Genomic DNA, 12622 nt, shown 5'->3' with positions numbered 1-12622 from the left:
AAAACGACAGTGGTACCCCTTACGTTTTTTTTTTCGGGCAAAAAATTAAGTTTCTCCAATCTTCCCAAAACTCTGGATTCTGATAGAGGGTCATGAGACTTAGACCTGAGTGCAAAAATGGAGGCTCTAGCCCCTTCCAGAGCTGAGATATCGAAACTCAAAAATTCGGCCAGAAAAAAAAACGACAGTGGTACCCCTTACGTTTTTTTTTTCGGGCAAAAAATTAAGTTTCTCCAATCTTCCCAAAACTCTGGATTCTGATAGAGGGCCATGAGACTTAGACGTGAGTGCAAAAATGGAGGCTCTAGCCCCTTCCAGAGCTGAGATATCGAAACTCAAAAATTCGGCCCGAAAAAAAAAACGACAGTGGTACCCCTTACGTTTTTTTTTTCGGGCGAAAAATTAAGTTTCTCCAATCTTCCCAAAACTCTGGATTCTGATAGAGGGCCATGAGACTTAGACCTGAGTGCAAAAATGGAGGCTCTAGCCCCTTCCAGAGCTGAGATATCGAAACTCAAAAATTCGGCCAGAAAAAAAAACGACAGTGGTACCCCTTACGTTTTTTTTTTTCGGGCGAAAAATTAAGTTTCTCCAATCTTCCCAAAACTCTGGATTCTGATAGAGGGCCATGAGACTTAGACCTGAGTGCAAAAATGTAGGCTCTAGCCCCTTCCAGAGCTGAGATATCGAAACTCAAAAATTCGGCCCGAAAAAAAAACGACAGTGGTACCCCTTACGTTTTTTTTTTGGGGCGAAAAATTAAGTTTCTCCAATCTTCCCAAAACTCTGGATTCTGATAGAGGGCCATGAGACTTAGACCTGAGTGCAAAAATGGAGGCTCTAGCCCCTTCCAGAGCCGAGATATCGAAACTCAAAAATTCGGCCAGAAAAAAAAAACGACAGTGGTACCCCTTACGTTTTTTTTTTCGGGCAAAAAATTAAGTTTCTCCAATCTTCCCAAAACTCTGGATTCTGATAGAGGGCCATGAGACTTAGACGTGAGTGCAAAAATGGAGGCTCTAGCCCCTTCCAGAGCTGAGATATCGAAACTCAAAAATTCGGCCCGAAAAAAAAACGACAGTGGTACCCCTTACGTTTTTTTTTTTCGGGCGAAAAATTAAGTTTCTCCAATCTTCCCAAAACTCTGGATTCTGATAGAGGGCCATGAGACTTAGACCTGAGTGCAAAAATGGAGGCTCTAGCCCCTTCCAGAGCTGAGATATCGAAACTCAAAAATTCGGCCAGAAAAAAAAACGACAGTGGTACCCCTTACGTTTTTTTTTTTCGGGCGAAAAATTAAGTTTCTCCAATCTTCCCAAAACTCTGGATTCTGATAGAGGGCCATGAGACTTAGACCTGAGTGCAAAAATGGAGGCTCTAGCCCCTTCCAGAGCTGAGATATCGAAACTCAAAAATTCGGCCCGAAAAAAAAACGACAGTGGTACCCCTTACGTTTTTTTTTTGGGGCGAAAAATTAAGTTTCTCCAATCTTCCCAAAACTCTGGATTCTGATAGAGGGCCATGAGACTTAGACCTGAGTGCAAAAATGGAGGCTCTAACCCCTTCCAGAGCTGAGATATCGAAACTCAAAAATTCGGCCCGAAAAAAAAAACGACAGTGGTACCCCTTACGTTTTTTTTTTTCGGGCGAAAAATTAAGTTTCTCCAATCTTCCCAAAACTCTGGATTCTGATAGAGGGCCATGAGACTTAGACCTGAGTGCAAAAATGGAGGCTCTAGCTCCTTCCAGAGCTGAGATATCGAAACTCAAAAATTCGGCCAGAAAAAAAAACGACAGTGGTACCCCTTACGTTTTTTTTTTTCGGGCGAAAAATTAAGTTTCTCCAATCTTCCCAAAACTCTGGATTCTGATAGAGGGCCATGAGACTTAGACCTGAGAGCAAAAATGGAGGCTCTAGCCCCTTCCAGAGCTGAGATATCGAAACTCAAAAATTCGGCCAGAAAAAAAAACGACAGTGGTACCCCTTATGGTTTTTTTTTTCGGGCAAAAAATTAAGTTTCTCCAATCTTCCCAAAACTCTGGATTCTGATAGAGGGCCATGAGACTTAGACCTGAGTGCAAAAATGGAGGCTCTAGCCCCTTCCAGAGCTGAGATATCGAAACTCAAAAATTCGGCCCGAAAAAAAAAACGACAGTGGTACCCCTTGCGTTTTTTTTGGGGGGCGAAAAATTTAGTTTCTCCAATCTTCCCAAAACTCTGGATTCTGATAGAGGGCCATGAGACTTAGACCTGAGTGCAAAAATGGAGGCTCTAGCCCCTTCCAGAGCTGAGATATCGAAACTCAAAAATTCGGCCAGAAAAAAAAACGACAGTGGTACCCCTTACGTTTTTTTTTTTCGGGCAAAAAATTAAGTTTCTCCAATCTTCCCAAAACTCTGGATTCTGATAGAGGGCCATGAGACTTAGACCTGAGTGCAAAAATGGAGGCTCTAGCCCCTTCCAGAGCTGAGATATCGAAACTCAAAAATTCGGCCAGAAAAAAAAACGACAGTGGTACCCCTTACGTTTTTTTTTTTCGGGCAAAAAATTAAGTTTCTCCAATCTTCCCAAAACTCTGGATTCTGATAGAGGGCCATGAGACTTAGACCTGAGTGCAAAAATGGAGGCTCTAGCCCCTTTCAGAGCTGAGATATCGAAACTCAAAAATTCGGCCCGAAAAAAAAACGACAGTGGTACCCCTTGCGTTTTTTTGGGGGGGCGAAAAATTTAGTTTCTCCAATCTTCCCAAAACTCTGGATTCTGATAGAGGGCCATGAGACTTAGACCTGAGTGCAAAAATGGAGGCTCTAGCCCCTTCCAGAGCTGAGATATCGAAACTCAAAAATTCGGCCCGAAAAAAAAAACGACAGTGGTACCCCTTGCGTTTTTTTTGGGGGGGCGAAAAATTTAGTTTCTCCAATCTTCCCAAAACTCTGGATTCTGATAGAGGGCCATGAGACTTAGACCTGAGTGCAAAAATGGAGGCTCTAGCCCCTTCCAGAGCTGAGATATCGAAACTCAAAAATTCGGCCAGAAAAAAAAACGACAGTGGTACCCCTTACGTTTTTTTTTTTCGGGCAAAAAATTAAGTTTCTCCAATCTTCCCAAAACTCTGGATTCTGATAGAGGGTCATGAGACTTAGACCTGAGTGCAAAAATGGAGGCTCTAGCCCCTTCCAGAGCTGAGATATCGAAACTCAAAAATTCGGCCAGAAAAAAAAACGACAGTGGTACCCCTTACGTTTTTTTTTTCGGGCAAAAAATTAAGTTTCTCCAATCTTCCCAAAACTCTGGATTCTGATAGAGGGCCATGAGACTTAGACCTGAGTGCAAAATGGAGGCTCTAGCCCCTTCCAGAGCTGAGATATCGAAACTCAAAAATTCGGCCCAAAAAAAAACGACAGTGGTACCCCTTACGTTTTTTTTTTCGGGCGAAAAATTAAGTTTCTCCAATCTTCCCAAAACTCTGGATTCTGATAGAGGGCCATGAGACTTAGACCTGAGTGCAAAAATGGAGGCTCTAGCTCCTTCCAGAGCTGAGATATCGAAACTCAAAAATTCGGCCAGAAAAAAAAACGACAGTGGTACCCCTTACGTTTTTTTTTTCGGGCGAAAAATTAAGTTTCTCCAATCTTCCCAAAACTCTGGATTCTGATAGAGGGCCATGAGACTTAGACCTGAGTGCAAAAATGGAGGCTCTAGCCCCTTCCAGAGCTGAGATATCGAAACTCAAAAATTCGGCCCGAAAAAAAAACGACAGTGGTACCCCTTACGTTTTTTTTTTGGGGCGAAAAATTAAGTTTCTCCAATCTTCCCAAAACTCTGGATTCTGATAGAGGGCCATGAGACTTAGACCTGAGTGCAAAAATGGAGGCTCTAGCCCCTTCCAGAGCTGAGATATCGAAACTCAAAAATTCGGCCCGAAAAAAAAACGACAGTGGTACCCCTTACGTTTTTTTTTTTCGGGCGAAAAATTAAGTTTCTCCAATCTTCCCAAAACTCTGGATTCTGATAGAGGGCCATGAGACTTAGACCTGAGTGCAAAAATGGAGGCTCTAGCCCCTTCCAGAGCTGAGATATCGAAACTCAAAAATTCGTCCCGAAAAAAAAAACGACAGTGGTACCCCTTACGTTTTTTTTTTCGGGCGAAAAATTAAGTTTCTCCAATCTTCCCCAAACTCTGGATTCTGATAGAGGGCCATGAGACTTAGACCTGAGTGCAAAAATGGAGGCTCTAGCCCCTTCCAGAGGTGAGATATCGAAACTCAAAAATTCGGCCCGAAAAAAAAAACGACAGTGGTACCCCTTACGTTTTTTTTTTTCGGGCGAAAAATTACGTTTCTCCAATCTTCCCAAAACTCTGGATTCTGATAGAGGGCCATGAGACTTAGACCTGAGTGCAAAAATGGAGGCTCTAGCCCCTTCCAGAGCTGAGATATCGAAACTCAAAAATTCGTCCAGAAAAAAAAACGACAGTGGTACCCCTTGCGTTTTTTTGGGGGGGGCGAAAAATTTAGTTTCTCCAATCTTCCCAAAACTCTGGATTCTGATAGAGGGCCATGAGACTTAGACCTGAGTGCAAAAATGGAGGCTCTAGCCCCTTCCAGAGCTGAGATATCGAAACTCAAAAATTCGGCCCGAAAAAAAAACGACAGTGGTACCCCTTACGTTTTTTTTGGGGGGCGAAAAATTAAGTTTCTCCAATCTTCCCCAAACTCTGGATTCTGATAGAGGGCCATGAGACTTAGACCTGAGTGCAAAAATGGAGGCTCTAGCCCCTTCCAGAGCTGAGATATCGAAACTCAAAAATTCAGCCAGAAAAAAAAACGACAGTGGTACCCCTTACGTTTTTTTTTTTCGGGCGAAAAATTAAGTTTCTCCAATCTTCCCAAAACTCTGGATTCTGATAGAGGGCCATGAGACTTAGACCTGAGTGCAAAAATGGAGGCTCTAGCCCCTTCCAGAGCTGAGATATCGAAACTCAAAAATTCGGCCCGAAAAAAAAACGACAGTGGTACCCCCTTACGTTTTTTTTTTGGGGTGAAAAATTAAGTTTCTCCAATCTTCCCAAAACTCTGGATTCTGATAGAGGGCCATGAGACTTAGACCTGAGTGCAAAAATGGAGGCTCTAGCCCCTTCCAGAGCTGAGATATCGAAACTCAAAAATTCGGCCCGAAAAAAAAAACGACAGTGGTACCCCTTGCGTTTTTTTGGGGGGGCGAAAAATTTAGTTTCTCCAATCTTCCCAAAACTCTGGATTCTGATAGAGGGCCATGAGACTTAGACCTGAGTTCAAAAATGGAGGCTCTAGCCCCTTCCAGAGCTGAGATATCGAAACTCAAAAATTCGGCCCGAAAAAAAAACGACAGTGGTACCCCTTACGTTTTTTTTTTGGGGCGAAAAATTAAGTTTCTCCAATCTTCCCCAAACTCTGGATTCTGATAGAGGGCCATGAGACTTAGACCTGAGTGCAAAAATGGAGGCTCTAGCCCCTTCCAGAGCTGAGATATCGAAACTCAAAAATTCGGCCCGAAAAAAAAACGTCAGTGGTACCCCTTACGTTTTTTTTTTTCGGGCGAAAAATTAAGTTTCTCCAATCTTCCCAAAACTCTGGATTCTGATAGAGGGCCATGAGACTTAGACCTGAGTGCAAAAATGGAGGCTCTAGACCCTTCCAGAGCTGAGATATTGAGATTTTTATAATGGCATAAATGCTACGTGGGATCTCAATATCTCAGCTCTTGAAGGGTCTAGAGCCTCCATTTTTGCACTCAGGTCTAAGTGCCATGGCCCTCTATAAGAATCCAGCGTTTCAAGAAGATCAGCCAAACTAAATTTCGACCCCCCAAAAAAAATTAGTGTTACCACTTTCGTTTTTTTTTTTGTGCGAAAAAATAGGTTTCTCCAATCTTCGTGAAACGCTGGATTCTGATAGAGGGCCATGGGACTTAGACCTGAGTGCAAAAATGGAGGCTCTAGACCCTTCCAGAGCTGAGTTATTGAGATGTTTATAATGGCATAAATGCTACGTTGGATCTCAATAGCTCAGCTCTGGAAGGGTCTAGAGCCTCCATTTTTGCACTCAGGTCTAAGTCCCATGGCCCTCTGTCAGAATCCAGCGTTTCAAGAAGATTAGAGAAACTCAAAATTTCAACCCAAAAAAACCCAGACAGTATTACCCCTTGCGTTTATTTTTTTTGTGTGCGAAAAAATAAGTTTCTCCAATTTTCTTGAAACTCTGGATTCTGATAGAGGGCCATGGGACTTAGACCTGAATGCAAAAATGGAGGCTCTAGACCCTTCCAGAGCTGAGATATTGAGATATTCATAATGGGCATAAATGCTACGTGGGATCTGAAATGCATATACAAATCAACAACACATGAAACAAAGCTTTATTCAAACTACAAGCATGTATTTACAGCCGCTGAACACCACATCCTACTGCCGACTCAACACAGCGGTTCCCATTCTGCGGCTTTATTCTGATGAATTCACCAGAGGGGACTGTGCCTTTGTGCCGGTGCTTGTTGTTGTGCTGCGCTTCACAATCTGAGGCAATAAGGGCAGGGGGAGCGATAGAGGGTCTCGTAAGGGCAGGTGGAGTGATGAAAGAACTCATAAGGGCAGGTGGAGTGATGGAGGGACTCATCCATGGCACCACTTCCAGGATGGAAGGATCCTCATCCTCAGTGCTCACACCAGTCTGTAGACTTTTCAGATCCTACAAAAATGCTCACAAACATTACACAAAAACGGTCATTAACAGCACAATGTCATTTGATTTATGTATTAAAAATAGCCTTACTTTATATTTGAGTAAAATCCCTGAAACCTTTTTTTTCCCCAACAAATGCTGCCATCATCTTTCCTTGCAGGTCCTGCTCCACCACAAAAGCTCTGCGGCAAATGCAGAAATCAAGATTCAGAAAGGTGTTGTAATTTCTCAGTTTGAAATTACAATCATTCAAATAAACTACAACTTAATATTTAATAGATTTTGTTATCCATTTCTGTAGTATACTCACTCAGAGCCATTGATGACAGCATTCAGCATCATGAGCCTCTCTCCACCGGATAACACACGCGTGTTCTTCTGTCCCTGTAACATACAGACAAGATTCACATTATGAGCTCAACACTGAATTTACATGCTGAGGTTGATGTGTTAACTCACTTTTAATCCAACTTAAATGTTCCTCAATATATCAACACTAATAAGGGACAAATTAAATATATATCATGTTTAGTTGCTTTATATATGTGTTTATTTACAGCACATATTTTTCTAATGTAAGCAGTGTTGACAACAGTGAATTATCCTACATAATAGCACACACATGTATTTTTCATGTTGGGATGTGCTCACCTGCAATACTTGTACAATATTTTCCTTCCTGATGTAAACAGACATTTTAAATAAGCGTGTTTAAGATGTATGGTTATGTAAATCCACTTTGGAAACGTTACTTTATGGTTTCTGGAGCTCTCCTGTTAGCTATACATAATAAAACATGCGTTTACAGCAAAATCACAAATATACTATACAGTCTAACTCCTTTAGAACTTCAACAGTTAAAACCTTTACTCTATAGTAGTTTAACACATCCGATTTAAACACAATGGAACCGTGTTTACTCACATTTGAAAACCCTCGCGTCACTGATCTCCGCAATGTTGATATTGACGTATCCTCTCGCGTGGCCTCCTGGGATAGATGAGTGTCAGACACTCAGGTCTAAGTCCAATGGCCCTCTATCAGAACCCAGAGTTTCAAGAAGATCAGAGAAACTCAAAATTTCGACCCCCCAAAAAACGACAGTGTTACCCCTGTCGTTTTTTTTTTGTGCGAAAAAATAAGTTTCTCCAATTTTCTTGAAACTCTGGATTCTGATCGAGGCCCATGGGACTTAGACCTGAGTGCAAAAATGGAGGCTCTAGACCCTTCCAGAGCTGAGATATTGAGATATTTATAATGGCATAAATGCTACGTGGGATCTCAATATCTCAGCTCTGGAAGGGTCTGTAGACAGTGGAATTATGGGATGGCGGTTGGTGCCACAGACTCAGAGGCCCTAGCTGACTCCCGTCGATCGGTCGGTCGGTCAGTCGCATTGGCTCCATTCAAAGTCTTACACCGAAGCAAACTCACCTGCACCACGACCAGATTGTACTGCAAGACAGACAAGAATAATAAACATTTAAAAGCAGTCATTGAAGTTGAAATTTCTGCATCTTAAAAGAACCTGCATTTAATTTGTTTTTCATTTATGGTCAGAACACTCAAAATGGTGAAACATCTGGTCTTACCATTTGATCAAAAGGCACAAAACTTATGATTAATTGAAATACATTTCTTGCAAACAGCACCTTAAAAAAAAACTATACAAATAAAATGCACGAATAAAAATGTAAAAACATTTGATACAAAGGTTGGTTTTAGAAATCACACTTCAATTACTTGTGTAAACCATGAAAGACCAAAGGTAATGAAAGATATTTCATGTTGAAGCCTGCAGCTTGATCATTTTTATTGCATGTAAAAATCTGTCAGGTTCAATTGTGGAATAAGGTAGTAACCATGCAGTGATCATGGGAAAGGACATTTTTTGTTGGTGAGGCTAGAGATATCACATGACCTAAATAACATCCGAAGACCTGAGGGCACAGCATCAAAAACTATTGAAAATTCTCTTGGGCTTACTGGACTCTTATATTTGGCAAGAAATTCTGAATAACTGAATAGTAGACCATTCTTATTAAAGAGTTGACTGACTAATAAAATACCATTGTTGAACCAATTATCGTAAAAAAGCGACTTGTTCTTATAAACAATATTAAAATTGTTCCATATATAGCACCTCTGTGGAGAGAAGTTATGCTTGTACAGCAAAGCCCATGCCAAAAGAGCCTGTTGGTGGAAATTGGAGCGTTTAACTGGGATTTTTTTGTATTTTAAAGTTACAAAGCAGGATCAATTTTAGGCCACCTAACTGTGAAAAGACATAATGAGAAATAAAATTCCAAATGGAAGTAGGGTTTTTGAGATATTGCTTGATCCAATTTATCTTGAATGTGTTGTTGAGAGAGCTAACGTCTATGAAATGTAATCCCCCTTTGCCGTAAGAATTCAGAACTACAGACTTACGAATAATATACTGAGTTTTATTTTTCAAAAAAAATTAAATAGCATCTTATCGACAGATTTACAAAAGGAGTTATCTACATGTAATGACTGAGCAGCATAAGTTAAACGAGAAATACCTTCCGTCTTGGTGATTAGAACTCTGCCTTTCAAAGAAAGATCTCTGTAACCATCGGTTGAAAACCTTTTGAATATTTCCAATGAGGGGAGAAAGGTTTAATTTACCTCTGGCTTTTCTATCTTTAGTGATTTGAACACCAAGATACGTGACTGAATCTCTTACAAGGATATTACACACTACGGAAGCAGAGCAGTTATTCACTGGTAACAGTTCACATTTGCCAAGATTGAGGGTGAGACCGGAAGCTTTGGGAAAAGATCCACTCACCTTATGCGGGAAGAGTTCTGCTCGCGTGAAGTCCATCTCGCAGCGGGCTTTGTTTGTACAATCATTCTCATCACACCTTAGTGGTGGATCGGTCATGAACGATTCGTTCATTGTGAACCCGGATGAGTGGCCATTATGGAGGAACTCGGATGTAAACAACAGCATGGATTGCACTGTTATGTGCCACTGAAATTGTACTACTGTATGTTACGTTTAAAAAAACCGAGAAAAAACTAATATAATCGGATTTGGACTCACAGTGTGAATGTAGCCACAGTTAATACGTCAACATTTTAGCCATGGTCAAAGCTTCATTTGGACATGTGGCTGATGAGCTGATGCTGTGCCTCTCTCAACCACAAACGCCTTCTTTCATCAGTTTTTTGCACTCTTCTCTTTAACTTTTGGCAGCCTATAGAACTTGAAAGGTCTTTTCCAGATGCGACCGATTGGTATAGACCAAAACTCGACCATTGTTCAGCAGAAATAATCAGACAAATTTGCTAGTCCGTTCAGTTCAGTGGCTTTGTTTATGTTCACTGCCTCCAAAATGGCCGACTTCCGGATTGATGACGCGTCATGAAAACTTCTTCTTCTTCTATTCCTTTCCGGCACTGTTAGTGCATTGCTGCCTCCCACTGGTGATAGAGACAGTCTACATTAATTCCAGTGTTCTCTCTGTTTGATTAGGAACGCCGTGTTATTACACGGAACTTACAATATACAACAGAAAATATGGGATGAGAATTGTCTAAAAATGGCGCGGCAGGTCAAAGGGTAAATCACAAATGTTTTAATAAGTTCGTTTTTTCATACTTAAATATCATATCAGTTTTTATTTTATTATTTCAAGTTAATTATGGTCAGACCCTACCTTTACATACATTTTAAATATGATTTCAGTTAAATTAATTTATTATTAAATTAAATTGTGTAACTTCGTGTAATTTCATAAAGTTATGACAAAGACAACCTTGTCCATTAGAGGCTATATATATATATATATATATAGTACTGTGCAGAAGTCTTAGGCACACTAGTATTTTCGCCTCAATGGTTTTAACTTAACAAAATATATAAATAACTGGCTTAAAAGTTTTAAGCCAGTTATTTATATATTTTGTTGTAGTGTCTCAGTAGGAAATATCAGTTTACATTTCCAGACATTAATGGGCTATATGCACACATAAGTTCCGCATTTGACGCAAGGATGCTCGTCCATTTCCGGTTGTGTAGATTAAAGCGGAGGAAAACCGGAGAAAACGGGATTATGGCAGAGTCTTCAATATTTACTGTCCTCCCGTCTTTGAAACGAAACGTACATACGTTATCCAGAGATCCCCTGACCGTTTAGATGTAATTTTATATATAGTTATGTTTATTTAATATAATTTTAAAAAGAAGCACACAACGAGGGGTGCCTGTTTCATCTGTTTTTGTGACTAACGTTTCATTAGTATAACCATGGAGTATAAAATTCAATATAAATTCTCGCTATTGCATTGGACTCTATGATCGGCGGAAGTTATCGAGCATCCTTACACCTTCACCGGAAATAACGCCGTGCATAGAGCATTGTGCCATTAATTGTAACAATCCAGTGAAATTTTTGAATGCGCAAGGATTCTGACAACAGCCAATGCTCCACACGGAGGTCGGATTTCACCATCATCGAGTGCATCATAACTACATCTCTGACGTTTATAACAAACCAAACCGTTTGAAAAAGTACATGCACCATTAAACACAGTGTTACGAGTGAGCGAGCTGCCTGTGACAAGATGGCCATCAGGTGCGGACGTTGACCATGACGTTGACCTCCATTGGCCAGCAGCGCAGACAAAACATCTAGCCTTTATTATGGATATCTATGCATAAACTACCGTTCAAAAGTTTTAGTTCAAAAACAGTTTAAATTCACAGACGTTGTAGAGTGTGAAACTAAGTTTGTGTCTCTGATATAGAAAGAGGGGTAAAGTAGGAGAAAGCTCAAGTGTCTCATGGACAGAATGACAGGAGGTGAGCAGATGTAAGAACACACTAGCCTTCTCTCAGCATATTTTTAGCATTTTCATTCTTGTTAAGAAGCTTGAAAATGAGAATAACCAGAAAAGTTAAGGCCACTCACTGTGGGTGGTTGTGAATTTTGAACGTGTTGCTCATTACATAACTGAGTGGGACAAAATGTGGGCCACTCATTCTCTAGTTTTGAATCAGCCCATATTTGATATTGCAATGGTCCAGATTTTAAGTTGTGAGAAAAATATTATGATTTTACACTCATAGCATAGTGTTCCAGGCACATTGATCATTTGATATCTCACCATCTTCACCCTCTATATGCAACACCGGCCTTGTTCAGTGTTGCAAATGACAAGAAAACACAAATGCCACCTGTTTTGTGGTCTCTGTTGACATGTCCCTGCATCAGTTACAGTAATAATTTGCATGAGTGCACAAATGTAAAAAAAACTGCAGGCTACTTCCTGCAGACGGATGTTTCGGAGCACATCGTTCTTACACAACAGGCTTCTCTCTGTTCTTAGTTCTTATTGGGATCCTACTGAGCAACAAGTGCAGCCATTGGCTGTGCACTAAAGGGTTTGGTGAATATGTGATGCTACGTCTGCCTAGAATTGTGCTCTTCATGCCAGAGCTTTTGAAATTCAGAGCCAGGGACTGCAATGCGCTCAGAGCTGCCAAATACTGTGTATGTCAAGGGTATCAGCAAGGAGTACAGCCTGTATTGAAGTTAGGCCTACTGAGCATACAAGTAAGCAAGTCATTTCTAGCCTTAATTCAGATAACTTGGATAAGTATAAATCTGTTTGCCAACTTTTACTTATAAAACAAATTTTGATATCATCATCCTATCCAGGTTTGTACTGTGAAAACAGGTTGACTGTAAAATATACTTATTATATGGGTAAAAAAATAAATCTAATAATAAAGGCATGCATTAACATGAAAGATACATTTCTTTAAATAAAATAAAATTATAAAATCATTTAAATTTTAAATGTATTTAAAAATATGACATTTTATAGATTTAAATATGAGCTGAAAATAATCTATAAAATACGTACT

The 12622-nt window shown here is 40.3% G+C and overlaps 1 protein-coding gene across 4 annotated transcripts; it reads right to left on the bottom strand.

Moving 5' to 3' along the window:
- Positions 1 to 6379: 6379 nt before the first annotated feature.
- LOC148965083 (uncharacterized) lies at positions 6380 to 10089 on the bottom strand. Of its 4 annotated transcripts, none has more exons than XM_089127870.1 (6): positions 9536 to 10089; positions 8155 to 8175; positions 7645 to 7710; positions 7031 to 7104; positions 6811 to 6902; positions 6380 to 6737 (listed from the first exon to the last, which is right to left on the bottom strand). In XM_089127870.1, the coding sequence occupies exons 1-5, from the start codon at positions 9698 to 9700 to the stop codon at positions 6812 to 6814; spliced, it is 417 nt and encodes a 138-aa protein (XP_088983996.1). In that variant the 5' UTR covers positions 9701 to 10089; the 3' UTR covers positions 6380 to 6737; position 6811. The 4 variants fall into 4 exon arrangements, with proteins under 4 accessions (XP_088983996.1, XP_088983997.1, XP_088983998.1 ...); XM_089127871.1 differs by having other exon boundaries at positions 6380 to 6726; XM_089127872.1 differs by having other exon boundaries at positions 6838 to 6902.
- Between the last annotated feature and the right edge of the window lie 2533 nt (positions 10090 to 12622).

The sequence above is a fragment of the Pimephales promelas genome, chromosome 25 (assembly GCF_988280905.1).
Source record: "Pimephales promelas chromosome 25, fPimPro1.hap1.1, whole genome shotgun sequence".
NCBI classification, from domain to species: domain Eukaryota; kingdom Metazoa; phylum Chordata; class Actinopteri; order Cypriniformes; family Leuciscidae; genus Pimephales; species Pimephales promelas.
This window is presented reverse-complemented; position numbering and strand designations above follow the sequence as displayed.